The 15,721-nt window shown below is 44.5% G+C and overlaps 3 protein-coding genes across 3 annotated transcripts in view; 2 read left to right on the top strand and 1 right to left on the bottom strand.

The window, feature by feature from the left end:
• The window catches only part of T265_08382 (hypothetical protein), a gene marked incomplete at both ends in the record, with an annotated part of 15,646 nt that extends 12,762 nt beyond the window's left edge, over positions 1-2,884 (top strand). The window contains 2 exons of the mRNA XM_009174166.1: positions 1,154-1,395; positions 2,177-2,884. Coding sequence (XP_009172430.1) covers positions 1,154-1,395; positions 2,177-2,756 — 822 coding nt within the window. The remainder of the gene's footprint in view (positions 1-1,153; positions 1,396-2,176) is intronic.
• A 926-nt stretch (positions 2,885-3,810) lies between these two features.
• Positions 3,811-5,587, top strand: T265_08381 (hypothetical protein; the record flags this gene model as incomplete). The annotated part of the gene is made up of 2 exons (XM_009174165.1): positions 3,811-3,875; positions 5,443-5,587. 2 exons carry the CDS (start codon positions 3,811-3,813, stop codon positions 5,585-5,587), a joined length of 210 nt encoding a protein of 69 aa, XP_009172429.1.
• A 1,767-nt stretch (positions 5,588-7,354) lies between these two features.
• The window catches only part of T265_08380 (hypothetical protein), a gene marked incomplete at both ends in the record, with an annotated part of 17,867 nt that continues 9,500 nt past the window's right edge, over positions 7,355-15,721 (bottom strand). The window contains 5 exons of the mRNA XM_009174164.1: positions 7,355-8,113; positions 9,772-10,032; positions 10,126-10,232; positions 11,604-11,677; positions 12,344-12,438. Coding sequence (XP_009172428.1) covers positions 7,970-8,113; positions 9,772-10,032; positions 10,126-10,232; positions 11,604-11,677; positions 12,344-12,438 — 681 coding nt within the window. The remainder of the gene's footprint in view (positions 8,114-9,771; positions 10,033-10,125; positions 10,233-11,603; positions 11,678-12,343; positions 12,439-15,721) is intronic.

Raw genomic sequence — 15,721 nt, 5'->3', positions numbered from 1 at the left:
CTGTACTGTAAATAAGTAATGTGAAATCGGGAATGAGGAATCAAAATTACGGGCTAGTATCCGTTCCCGAATTAGTTTGTCATGTTGGAGTACGCCAGGAGACCCCGTATACTTTAAGTAATATCACGTGCATTTTGTGTTAGGTCTTGTGTGCAACCAGCTGAACGCACTATACTCGGTATAAACTCGAGGTTTGGTGAGAAAGTGAAATGGAGCCGACCACTCTGAAACCATCAGCATGCCAAACTAGTGACCCATAATACTCAGATCAAACGGAGATCGCTGAACAGTTGCGACGCATTCTGTAGTTAACCTGATGGCCCGCGCTACTCGTAGGTTAAACCCATATGGCTAGCAAGAGCCGGCCACGATCTGCACGGTGTAGGTTACAGAATCACTTCTAGCACTGTTGTAGGTTTTATACTCGGTATGGAGGGGAGCTATCTGTGGTTATATACCCGAGAGACATACCACAGTATAGTACAATGAAAAAAATACAGCTGAATTTATTACAACAAAAGGCGTACATAAATTGCAGATAACAATGAGAAGCAAAGAGACAACGCGACGATCTTAACCAATGGTTTCTAGTGGTGATCCATTTTAGGATATTATGGAGTTGGGCGGTGGTACTTCACCGGACAACAGCGATAGCTATCTCCACCGACACATTACTATGTCGTCTGACCACGATCAATGTCAAACATGCTCCTACTTGGCTGCCGATTTCGAGGGAGGTAGTATGGCGTCGCAACACGATAGCTACCACATTACGAATTCCCTCACAATCTGGAGACGCAGCGTATCAAGCTGTACACAATTGTGAGTGACTCAGTCAATGACCAGTTCTGTCGTACTACTAAACGGAGATGTGTAATTCACAAACGAATTTGTCCCCTTTTTGTCCAGCTCCTCTCGTGTTTTAAATAAAATTCAACATTCCAACCTAGGAATTTCCTGTTTATCTCACATGATAGTGGTTTTTAAGCCTGCATTATCTCACTTTAGTACAGCTACTAAACAAGTTAAGTTTCTTTAGAAATTTCGTGCTCTTTCAGTACCAAAATGACTTGTTCCTATTTTTTTTATAAAGTTAACTAAGCCGGCTCCCGTTTTTCCATGAGTAAGCTTTTCGTCTTAACGCTTGTTTTAGGTAACTGTTGATACCGAGGCTAAGTATCGTCCCCGTGTCGCACTAGGCCTTCGACGGATTCCTGTACTGGTCACTTTTGGAATGACTGCGGATGCCACAGTTATTGTTCAAGATGCAACGGCTCGAGAGGATGCTATTCTTACCGGGGGTCGTGTAATGATTGGTGTCACAAGTTTTTCAGAAGTATGTTGTCTTTACACGACAGGTCTCACCAAACCACTAAGATCGACCAGTTTAAGCAAGTGAGTTTCAACATGTTTTATTTTTTTCAGAGTATGATAGTTTTTCAAAGGAGCAAATAGTGCTGGTGCCGGGCAGAGTAGTTCACATAATTGAGCTATTCGTTCCTCATTCTAAAGTTCAGTAGTTCTGTATTCTTGAAAATGGCATTAGGTTCTCTGTTTAGCCTCCTGGAACACATTTCCCTTGCGCTGTTAGGTTAATGACGAGGGCTGTCACACCATGGACTTTCTTATGCCCAAGCTGGAAATAACATTCCGTTTCGCGTGACAGTTTGGGAGCGGGGCATCCGCTAAGGAATCCGCAGCGTAATCAACCACGGCAGTTATGGTGGCTAGACTGCATTATGGATTGGATTACACACATACTTTTGCTGCAGGACAAACTGCTGCGTTCGGAACTGTGTTCTAGACTCACTAGAAACGTACTGGAATATGGGAGTGGTTTAATATTGAAACATCTATCTGGGTTGCTCACGATCGAGAGTTGTTGTAAAATTTTTATTGTAATATGTACCGCAAAGTCTGTTTTTTTGTTATCTGAACGGAATCCGATCCTTACCTGTGGTGAAGTTGTGAACCTACTAACCACTGGGTCCGTAGCCAAACGCGGTATCTCGACCGCTCCTGTCTAGGCTTGGGCAAGCTGTCATTATCTCAGCTTTCATGCTTCCTTCGAGTAGCATGACCGCTAGGCACTCAAATGGTATCTGTTACAGCTGGAAGATATCCTGTTCTAGGTTCCACTTTTCATATTGCAATACCACGCGTATTTCCTTCCTAGATGTGTTCGTATGGCTGACTCTAGAGCCCGAAGTTTAGTGGCGCTGGTCAATCGGGTTTTGGACGGACTCAGGCGCCAACATGAGGCAATTCGTGCCGCGATGCACGCACGGTCAAGCGAACTGGATGCAACCAGAGATAAATCCCTGAATGCACCCTTGGTCTTGTCTACCATTAGTTTTCTTCAAGAACAAGTGAATGGGATGCCCGAAGGACTTGAAGAAGGCGAGTTGATTGGAGAATTTGATGAATACGTTGACTCGGCTGATGATATGGATGTCGTCTCAGATGAGGCAGATGCTAGCCAACTGCCAGCTGAGACTGGAGTCGCGCAAAACCCAGCTGGGCATTATCAACCATATGGTGTTATTGAAGTATCCTGTCTAAAGTTCGATGAAAGCGGGCTAACAGATAGTGGTGACGGATTGAAGCAATTCACCGAACTGTTTGACGTTCCAGGAATCACCGCTGACGTTAATTCCTCAACAGCTTCGCCAAAGCACACAAGACGCGGAACAGCTTCAGATCGGCGATACTCGATGGAAAGTAAACAGAAATCAAACAAGAGTCGACTGAAATGAACATGGGTATAGTGCTTCGGCCTATTGTACAGTTCTCCGTCTGTATTAAACCAAGGGTATCTGACCTCATTACGTGTTTTCACATTCCACCTGATGTGTGCATGTCTTCTGTCCCATTTCACTTTTCGTGGTCTTTCTGCAGCTTATTTGGCCGTTAGTTATTCGGTCGGCTACAAAAGCGGGAGACGACATTGCTAAAATGTATTGACTGTTTTAGCTACTACACTACAGTAAGTAAGCGGTCGGGTGATCTCGTCCGGAGAGCTAAAGCAGTGGCATACTAACAGTTGAACTGGTTCCGTTGCATGTGGAAAAGCTGGTTTTTGTTGATCAGAGACGTTAAAAACGCTGCATATCTCACTTTTTTAAAAGACAGAATGAGATTCTGCAATCGTGTAGATTGATATAATGCAACTCCAGTTAAGTGAACACCTTCGGATCATCGAAGAAGTGCAGGTTAACTGGTCGCGACTACGAAGCTTGGACTATGCGAGTAGCGCGTTGCTTTTGGAAAATGTCGGGGATTTGTATGGCTTTCGTCAGGGACGCTTGTATGGTTTTCCACTATTTAAAAAAAAATAATCGGGTGTCTCCTTGGATGATTCCGCACGTAAGGCCACGATCGTGAACATGTAGTTGCCGGTTATGTGCGCCTTCTCTTTGTTCACTTTGCAGCTGGGATTTCAGCTTTCGCTACATATCCAGTATTCTGACTACAAAACTGTCTTAGGTCTGACCTTTTACCGAAAGTTTCTGATGGTTCTGGTCTGGCTTCTTTGCTGCTGTTATAAGCACGGCCCAAATGGCTCAAGCACAGCACTGATAAGCCGCAAGCTCAAGGAAGCATATTGGATCGATCCAAGCTGCATTACAACTCCCTACTAGGCTAATTTTATCGTATTAGGAAATATCGGCGGCTTGATTTCTCATTCAATGGGCTATCATCATGTGCGATGTAATGCGATGCCAGCAACAGATCAGCGGCATTTAGAACTAAGCTGTCTTTTTATCAGGCAAATCAAGTAGTAGGAAATGTGTCAAATCAATTAAAGGAATGATCCTGGAATCAAACACACTGGTTGTTCCCCATCGATCAATGAATCGGGCCTGCAGTTCTAGGTGAATAATTCACGGACCCCCGAAAACTTTGGCAAAAGTTATCTCAACAGGTCTCTAAGATGGATCTACCCATTGCGCGCTGTCTTCTGAAACGCTAGAACTAAAAGTGCTTTAACATGGTTGTTCTGCAGCTAGATACTCATGACACACTATATTGAGTGATCCTGGGTACCGATAGAGTTTTCATCTCCTTCCCGGGGTGAATGCAATAAAACTTTTCCGATGGTCACAAAGAACGCCTATAATTGTCCCAGAAGCACATCGTACCCACAATTAAAGCGTTGATGTGCACAACTATACACCCATTACAACGTAGCTTTTTTATTTTCCAGTAAGCACGTGTGTCGAAGTGCTGTGAGGTCGCGTATCTGCGTTTGTTAGTGCCAGTTTGACTCCCTATCTCTGCATCATCATCGTCATCGTTTTTTAAAAGACAGAATGAGATTCTGCAATCGTGTAGATTGATATAATGCAACTCCAGTTAAGTGAACACCTTCGGATCATCGAAGAAGTGCAGGTTAACTGGTCGCGACTACGAAGCTTGGACTATGCGAGTAGCGCGTTGCTTTTGGAAAATGTCGGGGATTTGTATGGCTTTCGTCAGGGACGCTTGTATGGTTTTCCACTATTTAAAAAAAAATAATCGGGTGTCTCCTTGGATGATTCCGCACGTAAGGCCACGATCGTGAACATGTAGTTGCCGGTTATGTGCGCCTTCTCTTTGTTCACTTTGCAGCTGGGATTTCAGCTTTCGCTACATATCCAGTATTCTGACTACAAAACTGTCTTAGGTCTGACCTTTTACCGAAAGTTTCTGATGGTTCTGGTCTGGCTTCTTTGCTGCTGTTATAAGCACAGCCCAAATGGCTCAAGCACAGCACTGATAAGCCGCAAGCTCAAGGAAGCATATTGGATCGATCCAAGCTGCATTACAACTCCCTACTAGGCTAATTTTATCGTATTAGGAAATATCGGCGGCTTGATTTCTCATTCAATGGGCTATCATCATGTGCGATGTAATGCGATGCCAGCAACAGATCAGCGGCATTTAGAACTAAGCTGTCTTTTTATCAGGCAAATCAAGTAGTAGGAAATGTGTCAAATCAATTAAAGGAATGATCCTGGAATCAAACACACTGGTTGTTCCCCATCGATCAATGAATCGGGCCTGCAGTTCTAGGTGAATAATTCACGGACCCCCGAAAACTTTGGCAAAAGTTATCTCAACAGGTCTCTAAGATGGATCTACCCATTGCGCGCTGTCTTCTGAAACGCTAGAACTAAAAGTGCTTTAACATGGTTGTTCTGCAGCTAGATACTCATGACACACTATATTGAGTGATCCTGGGTACCGATAGAGTTTTCATCTCCTTCCCGGGGTGAATGCAATAAAACTTTTCCGATGGTCACAAAGAACGCCTATAATTGTCCCAGAAGCACATCGTACCCACAATTAAAGCGTTGATGTGCACAACTATACACCCATTACAACGTAGCTTTTTTATTTTCCAGTAAGCACGTGTGTCGAAGTGCTGTGAGGTCGCGTATCTGCGTTTGTTAGTGCCAGTTTGACTCCCTATCTCTGCATCATCATCGTCATCGTTAGCAAGACATCAGTGTTCAACACCGATGCTTCACTGCCGTACAACCATGATTTATTTGAAAGCCTTATCGTAAAGAAAAAGGTAGAGGTGGACGGGGAAGGGACTTAGTGCTAGCTCACCACAATCATCTCGAGGTGCCTATACCTACAAGCATTCAATCAGGCGATCTGGATGGAAACTGACTACAAGAACGCCACTGAGATCGGTTGGCAGCCATATCCTGTAGTGTTTCCAACCAGTGAGAATCACGCGGTTTCCATCCTGCAAGGCGAGTAGCACCGACAGCGCCCGAGCTTTCGTGATCTCCTTCATACTACTCTGCCAAGTCAATAGTTGGCCACCTCTCTGTTTACGCCGCTCTGAACTGGGCAGACAAAATAGCACTCTCTTCGGCAAACGATGGTTCGGCATACGCAACACATGTCCCACCGAACGCAGCTTCTGGTGCTGGATACATTCTTCAATGGAAATACCCGTTGCACAACCGAACACGCGCTTTCTAACTGCCCCATTAAGGAGATATCTAGTGGCCAAATACACCGGAAACCCTACTCCTCGTTCGAAATTAACGGCTGCTTTGCTGAGTCGTTTTGTCAGTGTAATGGAGGCTACTCTGTTTGGTATTGCCACAAGTACCGTGGCTTGCGCTAGGTTCAGAAAACGGTCGGCTATGAGCGCCGCCATGATCATCCTCCCGGCCGGTCGTAGCTTTTGGTGCTGAAGTCTGTTCCATCACGCTTCTCCCGTCAAGTGTTCAACAGGGACGGAATGAATTCGATAACCTATAGTGTAGATTACAGAAGTCCTACGCGTGATAGCGCAGGGAACTCGATCAACCAGCTGTAAAATAAGTTTTGAAATAGTCTAGTCTTTTTCTGAAGCAGTCCAAGGGTTACAGTAGCGAAACAGGCTTATAAACGTGAGTTCGTTCTGTACAAGCTTGTGACAACTTCCAGTCGCCGAATAGCGTTCCCATCTGTTCTGAATCTGCGAAGGAGGAAATTGATGACCCGTAATTTTGCTGTCTTAGAATTAGGCACACGGCAGAAAGTTTGGTAAATTAACCATTTCCTCTTCTCCATCTCAACTTTATTCGCTCGTAGCAATCTTCGCATACCGGTACCAAACAAGTAATAACTTTTTTGTAAATCTTTGCGACCTAATTTCGAGGTAGTCTGTGTGCCACACATGCCAAATATGAGCATGGTAGCGAATAAGACCGACTCAACCTGGTCTCCGGTTCCAGTAATTTCAACATGCATGTGAATACGAAATGAATCTCCAAACCCAATTACTGTACCAGTCAGACATTGATTTCGAGAAGCGTGCCTACCTGGTGAGAGCAAAACAAGAGGTAACTGGTAGTGGCAATCGACCTATATCAAACAAGGGGACTTAATCGACCACCTCGACAGGTCCTCGAGGCACCCTGTAAACATTTTATGATAGAATACCGAATACGAAGAAATCAGACCAGTTACACTGATTTCGAAGTGTGTAAAATGCTGCTACAACACTGGGCGGGATCAAACCCATACATCGTGCTTGCAGGCGAGTCAATCGATGTCTACTGATACCCACACGGCCCATTCATGGAAAATTCTAATAGGTTTGGCTGTTATCGACAGCTTCATCCTCACTTTTTAACGTTGCAGACAGTACTTGGCAGATTCGAAATATACAGGTCCTGAGTTTGCTTTCTAGGATGTAGGAAAACCACCTAACCTAATTAGGCCTACTATACAGGTTTACACTTGAAACCGACTTCAGCTGAAGAATCTTAGGCAGCGGAGCCAATTCCATCGGACTGGATTATGCTTTTTGATCTCATCAGTAGATGGAGCTAAGGGCGTTCTGTAAGAAGACGTTGGTATGGTCACTGGCAGTTGTAGTTAGAAGAATAGGGTGGTGAGAATATAAGGGTTATCACAGAGTGACCACCACGAATCTGGTTCCGAAATGTCAGGTTAAGTTAAGCACCAAATAGAACGGATGGACAATACTGACGGCGCGTACCGATTCGGAAGAGGGGCTATTAAGTTCACAACGAAGCTCTCCAACAGCACGTATCGGCGACAACAACAAAGATGCACAGTTCTCCATCTATCTCGATAAAACTAATTGAATTTCTGTGGTCTTCGATTTGCAGAGTCCATTCTGGTCGACAAATGCACTTTAAGTACATACGTAATTACCTCCCGTTTCTCACACAGCTCGAAGGGAAAGATTCTGAAAAACCTCAACTCTGATGCAGTGCAGTGTCAAAAGCGCTGGAAGTACTTGTCGAACATAAGATCAATGAGCGAAGATACAGTAACTCAAAAAGATACCACTGTCCCAAAACTACAAAATAATTATCAATTTTGCTACGCGTAAACGGACAAAATACAATTGAAAAGTGGGTATCTGAGTTATCCTGAGAACAGCGAAATGATTTTTCACTGTAGAGGTCCACTGGCAGGATTTGCCGCGTAGCCTAATAGAAAAAAGCTAGGAGGGGTTGGTTCTGGAAGGACCAGCGGAACACCAATAATGCGATGAACACATTTCTTCCAGTCGCGATACAGTCCGCTCAAAAGCGAATATATCTTCTGCGCTTGAGAACAACGATATGTTTTCCGGTCCGTGGCTGTTCTGTAACAGGAAGAGACAACTGCTTACAGACCATTGCCAAACGACAACAGGAGATATGCGTAAAAATCCTATTTTTTCACATTAGTTTGCATAGCGGGTCGCCAAACTAAGACAACCCACAGAAATGTGGATTCATTCGGTAATAGTTGACGGAACACACACAAGCAATAACATAATATTATAAACCAACCGGACTTAAGAGATGGCATTTTCTGCCATCCATGTAGGTGATATGTTTAGGCTGTTGCGTCTGCTTGGGCTCATGGGCACTGAGCACTTGAAATAAATGGTGACTTTTCCAGGAGAGGGAGGATGTTCCTCCAGATATACCCAAGTCTGTACGGTTTCGGGTTAAGGTAGGAATTAATGTTACCCATAAATACCAGCACGAAAATTTTCCTTCAAAGACCGGTTCCCCTTACATCTTGGCGCAAAGGGCACACTCGACTGTATCCATCAAACACACGTCGCTTCCCGAGTTTGCTCAGGTTTCAGGGCACGAGTTATACGGGCACCATGCATTGCTACAATGGAGAGTAAAGTGAATAAACCACAAGATCTCATTTCATTAAACGTCTGTTCCAAACTGGAACGGAAGTTCCGTAGGAGAGACTAGAACCAGCAAACTGGTTACCGATTGTCTGCCCAGGCCTCAGTACACAGGCGAAAATCAAGGAACCGAATAACGCTGCAGACTGAACCTAAGTAATCTCCCAGGCGATCATCGCTGTCGGTGAGTATGAGGAACTCATTTCTGCGGATTCCATTTATGATATACCTGGTCTTGGCAATCAGCATAAGACTAATCACATTGGGTTAACGTTTCCGGCTGCTGCAGAATTGTACACTGTTTCACCATGAGTTGAACGTCAGTCAAGCAATTATTTGATCGAGCACATCCAACAAGTCGTTAGATTCACTCTCGGTGCTACATGACAGAACCACCGCCCGACCTGTTCTGCTTCATGCTTGCGAAACCTTATTGATGCTTGTTTCAAGCACTCTCAGGACAGGTTTGCGACTACTTGTGTCTGAGGAAAGTTCTCACCACCACTTCTCAACCGCCGCTCCTAACTTCAATGCCTTGTGGCTGGCTCCACAAGCTTCCTAAGTCCTATCTTAATGAAATCAATACTGGATCGACCTCAGCAAGGGTTTTACCACTGACCGCCGTGCAGGCGGCTCGAAACATTCAAGAAACTAACCCATCCGTAGGCAGACATAGAGCAAGGAAATAAGTATCCCGTTGAACCGCGTTAGCAAAAGACAACGTGGGATGTGGGGAGGTTTAGCTCATGGCCCACTAGGCACCAGTAAATGAATGAATTCCAAGATACAGAACGTGGACGCCGACAAAGCACAACACCTATTGCTGCACCAACGAACAGAACAGCTCAGAAAGACAACTAACAACAACCTACGGCCAGTCTCAGTATGTATACAACCACATGCACACCGCTACTCAATACAACCATTGATGAATCACTGCACTTCGTTACCAACGACTCACTGGTGTCATTGCACAGCGAAAAACCGGCGACCACGTGTGTAACCTGAATTACTCATCGTAGATAAAAGTCAGTGTGGTATGTACACATGAGTACGTCAAGAAAGCATAGGAGTTTAAGCAAACCAGTGTTCTTGAGGTCCATACTCACCGTGCTTAAGTTCAAGTCATCTATCAATTGTCTATTTTGGTCTAGCAACTCTGACGAGGAGCGCTGTTCGTGGCGAATCAGTGACCGGATGGGTAGGTGTGCACCAATCACAAGCCGCACCTTTTTCTCGTAAAGTACGTCAATGAGCTGAGTGAAGCGCTTTAGACTTGTCCGGTGAGACAATCCCAGTTCAGGAATTTGAGTTAGGATCACGGTGTGGAAATAGGATGCCAGACTCAGGTAATCTGCGGCACCCAATGGCTTCAAAAAGAACAGAGAGATGGAATGTACAAATGAGTTTTGTGATAGACTTCAGAGAACAGTGGGATCAAGGCAAAGCTATGGTCAACTTACCTTGTTACATAAGTCGGCAAACGATGACATCATCACTCTGTTACCGGTGCATGGGAATTCAACCAAACGCGCATACACATTCATGGTGATCGAAACCGGCGGTCCGTCTACGCAAGTAAAACAGGAGCGAAAACTATGAGTCCGCACTGAGTGGGTATAGAACTTAGTATGCTAGGGTCTCCACCGCATCAATGGTGACAGATGCCATGTTATGACAATTAAGATCGATTGTTCGTGTATGATGTCTAGAGGTCAAGGGGCGGACAATTTGCAACCCCCAAGACAGGTGACCCAGAAGAACAGAGCCACCGATCCTCGATACGTGCATCCCGAAGGACGGATAATATAAGGGCGAATGTTTCTCACAAACAGGGACAAAATTTTACTCCATATGTGTTATCCATTATTAATCCCGCTCAATGCTTCCCACTGTATGCTTTAGATTGCAGACCAGATACATGTACTGCCGTCGCCAGATTAATTGACAGTAACAACAGCGATCATGAAACGACCCATATCGCTGTGAATCCAAGCCAGTAGATGATTAGCAGCTCTGTATGCATGATCGCTTCGCATTTGTGGAAAGACGTTTCTAGTCAACTATAAACTGGACACATTTGTGTGAATCTAGAGCAGTGAAGCACTGGCGTTGTCAATGGCAAGGATGACATTACTAGGAAAAACTTGGAAAAGCTATCGCGACTTTGATTATCAGCAAGGCTAGAAAAAGGGATCAATGTAAGTGAGATCATATCCGTTAAATTCGAATTATGGTGATTACCACCACTGCAAACTAATGTCATTAGCGGGCATGAGTACCGAAGCTAGAACCCCGACAATAGATCGGCAACGTAGCAGTTCTGAAATTCACATTCACACCAGAACAGTCCTTCCGCAATTATTGTAGCGTGTCCATACCAAATGAGGGAAGCAGTAGACTCGGGTTTCGTTCTTATAAGAACTCATCAGCAATGAATATCTAATGGCCGTGCCGGGGTTTGAGCTCCCAAAATCTGACATCCGAGGCTTTTAACCGTTGGTCAAGACGCAGTGAACGCATGTGACCTCACGAATACCCAGGTGAACACCAAATAAGCGATGTTTGATGACATTTTTCTACATTTTCAGCTTAATAATACTCGCCCTGCAATGTGATCGGTTAGATTTCGTAGAAATTTAAGATCGAAGCGGGAAAGATTAAAAGCCTTTCGAAAAGGGCGCAGTCGTAGTGAGCACAACAATATGCCAAACTCATACGGTCACAATCGAACGTCTTTCTGAACGTGATAACCCTTCACAACAATCGAATTTTGCAAAAAAAACAAGCAAAGAAGCAGAACGTTTTCATACCCCATACAACAAGTATCCTCATGAGACTTGAAATAGTTTATTAGTCTGCTTGCCCCCAAGAAGTCGAAACGAACCATTTTCAAATTCCTCCACGTGTTTGCTCCCCAGGGGAGTACTACATAACTTACGATGTCCATCCTCCTCCGCAAGCTGGGTGAACCAGTTGGCAAGCTTTTCATCCAGGTTGGGTGTTTCACCATAGCTAAAACCGAAAACAAATAAAAACCGCTGAAGTGGAAAAATGGGGACGCAGTTGGGAGGCCATGGAAGGCTAAAACTGTCACTAAAAAACAAGCGTCAGACAAATTTACGAAACAATAATTTTGATTTTAGATAATGGGGTGATTCGGCGTGGAGTCGAGACACCTGGCGAAAGATAATAAATCCAGGTGTGGTACATTTCGAGACTAAGCGTTTTCGACACTGGAACGAAAACCATTCATTGGGGATTCGCGACGAAGGGGCCAACACGAGTACCAGCGAACTAATAGAACTGCTTGACCTATGCGCATAGTTGAATGAGTAAAATAGAAATTCTAAGATGTGAACAACCCCATTATGTTCGTAATGCACTACTCATAAGGTTGCTGAAGATTCCTCGAAACATCAAAAACGAGAGATTCACCTGGGTTTCAGGTGAGTCTCTCGCAAAACCAAATTTGTTTGCGAATGAGTGTATTTCGCTAGCCCCATTATGTGTCAGTCGGAAAGTGCTGACGGCTACCAAATGATATGAGCTGCTTGATGCTACTTGACGTTAAACCGTCAGATTAGTGTTAAATTATGCTGCTGTCGGAATTAGCCGCAGTTGGTCATACTAAGATGGTAATTTTTGCGGTTGTCGTAATCTTGAAGTCACTTGACTTACACGAAGTAGTATGACGGCCCACTACCTCCTTCGGCCATTAGCATTTCGTGACGGTAATCGATGTGACTGACCATGTCGAGTATCAGACATTGTTTCTGAAATTAGGGAGGAAAACGAAAAGGTTATGAGATATGAGACATTCGAATCAGATGCAAAGCTAGCTGGCGTCTAAATAATTCACGAAATGTTTCCAGGGTTCTAAGAGTTCGAAAGCCCTTAGGATGACCAGAGAGCTGCAGCGTCACAGGCTTCAAGCAACTCGATAACTAAACGCCAGGTTGAACTAACTTTCAACGTCATCGGTCCATCGATTGCAACAAACGAACATGTTATTTCAAGAAAACGAGTAAATGTAAGGGTAAAAATACGGATATGTTGATCCGGAAATGTGCGAGCACAATTGCCAGAACCCCGACACAGGATTTTCCACAAGATAGAGCACGCTATCTCCCATGACAGTTGTGCAGTCCCGTTCCAATGTCGCAACATTCCAGGTTTGTTGTATCCAAAAAGAATGGTAGAAATACTACTTTCTAGGGCTTCTTGTTCGTTTACAGCAACCGATAAGAAATTTAATTTCTATTAAACACCCAAAACAGCGTGTCGTATTTGAAGTTTATAAGTTGACAACATTCTGGGAAGTTCGACGCATTCTGGGCGCGCCAAAGGCCTCTGGAATTCAGCGGATAATGAATCGTTTTTAGCATACGTTGGTCGGATTGACGTATACCTCAACAGGACTCGATAGGATGAGTAAAAGCATAACTGTTATCAATCAGTCACTTCACACACATCAAAGACTTCCAATCGCCTATCGTGGGGCGGCCTTATATCACGCCCCGCTATCCTGCGCACGATGCGCTCAGGACAGGCCGGTAGAACAGCACTGCAACGATGTTCTGCGAGTAGCTGAGGCTGAGCTACTGACATAGCGCTATCGCAGCATAACCGACGAGGATTAGGTATGCAAGGATTCAACTTTTTCATCAGTCGGTCAACATTAGGCCGCGTTAGGCTAAACTAACCGTTACAATAACAATTGAGATTTTTTCTTCTTCAGTTTCACATCACTCTCGTTTTGAACAGTCGTCCTCCTGTCCTGGCGCAATTATTCATGTGAATCCACACCAAAGGAAGGAAGCATTGGACTCGAGTTTCATTCTTGTTAGAGCTCATCATCATTGAGATTTCAGTGGGGCCTACGTGTTTGTCGCCAATACCGTCAGGCGACCATGCCGAGTCGTCACTTCTCTGGTTTACTCCTCTCGACCTGTACAGTTAGCTGGGGTCCGGAAAGGTGTTCTAGCAGACATGATCACAGGTAGATTCACCGAATCTCTTAACCATCAAACAAAAAAAACAGGCAAACCAGCACCACAAAGGATGCACCACTCACCTAGGTGGGTCTCGTCTACCATTACCTAAACGAGGATCAAGACGTATGTCCTGAAGTAAACCATCCGATGGTGACAATCTTCGTCTAGTCAACTGCTCAACGGTAAATCCACTGTGACTGAGATGTGTTCTCCTTGTGATGGTGTGTATCAACCACTTCGGGAGCCAGAAAAGGGCTCCTCTAAGGTTTTGGTGAGGGTTGTTCCCTGGAATGAGGGGGTACTTGAGCACCGAGACCATTCTTCATCGAATCGTCCAGTTGTGCCAGACGATTTTGACGGTTGAAGAAAATGTTGAGCTTAAAAACCATTTTGTTGATAAGGTCGATTTTATGAACAACCCTGGCTTGCAAGAGGATAGTTAGTGTTTCTAATAAGCGGGTTGTTAAGCATTCGAGATACGGAATCCGTTCCAATTACAACCCATTTGATTTTATAAAATACCAAGAGAAACTATCAAAGGCAGCGGAATAGCTCTGACTTTAGCTGTTTCTAGCCCGGTGTCTGTCTAGTGGATGGTGTCGACAGCAGTGACAACTTTCGGTTGTTACGAGTTTACCCATTAAACTGGTTGACGTGCCCCAATTAGTGCTGCTGTGCAGCTTGTTCTCATAAGCTCAATTAGTAGCAGCCCCAATCCTACTGCTCGGGTTTTACATTTTTCTCATGCTAGCCAAATCAACGACAGTAGGAAGTAGTTAATAAAAGAAACGGAGCGATCCTGAAAATTATGAAGAAGGCGGGAAGGGTGGTTATGAGCTCACGTAACCTGTGTGATGCTGTAATCCTCATTCGCAGTATGTGCGTACGGCAAATATTGTTGTGGGAGCGGTGAGGTACCAACTCTGATGGAAGCCTTATTCTGGCTGCTTCTAAAATACAAGAGGTAACCTAAGAAGTCATAAAAGTTGCAAAATTATCTTTCGCTCGCCGATTGACGGAATCCCGCACCAAAACCACTTTGCAGCTGGCAGTTAGGTATTGTTACGGCCGAGAAGCGTAACCCGCATGCAACCGTCCAGAAGATCGGGCCACTTATCGACCAAGAATCAAGGCGAGCTCTGAGTGTTTGAAAGTGCGGAACCAATAGCTAAAAACGATTCAATATCCAGTAAATTTCAGAGGCTTTTGGAGCGCCCAAAATGCGTCGGAATTCCCAGAATGCTGTCACCTTATACATTTCAAATGCGATGCACTACATGCCTTTTGACCTGGTTTTGGGCGCTAGCTTGTAAGGTTCAAACCGAGTACTGAGTTGAGGCACTATCGTTATTACATTCGTTCAAAACCTATAAAATTAGGGACTATCAGAACGCGTATTAATCTGTAGTACACATTGGATGAGCTTTCAGTACCACAAACCAAAGCCAGGCGGAGAATGAACAGAGCATCCAAAGTAGAAACATACTGCACCAAATTCTGTTCATCACGAAATTTTGGTGAAAAGATCAGGGTCTTGAAAATAAGTTCGGTCGACACCTGGATTCTAGCCGCTGGCGACAGTGACAATGTCTTGTCGAAGATTCGGAAAACAGCAGCTTGCAAGTTTTCATAAAAACTATTTTCCTATGCAGTCTGAAAACAGAGTAAACGGGACCAACTTGAATGTGGAACTTTCCGTCGTATTTTGCGGCGGGATGGGCGTCCATACTATTAGGGCTTCGATGGCTCCTCGATCGACAGCGAATAATGACAAGAAGCTGTGAAAATTCGTGAGGTTTTTTGTTACCATTCTGTTCGGTGGACTTGCGAATTATCGTAGAGTGGCAAAAATTTTAATTTCTATTGAACAACCGATCCTTCTGTTCGCACCCAAGCACCATACTAACTACTGTTATGTCTACGACAGTGAAGGTGTTTCAGCAGGACCCAACGGTGAATTATTGTAAATGGCCACTTATAGGAACTTTTCGATAAATTTGGTCTACCGCCGGACACCTGTAGGGGACCGGATATTGCTAACGGGAGCATGAAGATGATACCA

Source organism: Opisthorchis viverrini (assembly GCF_000715545.1).
Source record: "Opisthorchis viverrini unplaced genomic scaffold opera_v5_213, whole genome shotgun sequence".
In the NCBI taxonomy this organism is placed as follows: domain Eukaryota; kingdom Metazoa; phylum Platyhelminthes; class Trematoda; order Opisthorchiida; family Opisthorchiidae; genus Opisthorchis; species Opisthorchis viverrini.
This window is presented reverse-complemented; position numbering and strand designations above follow the sequence as displayed.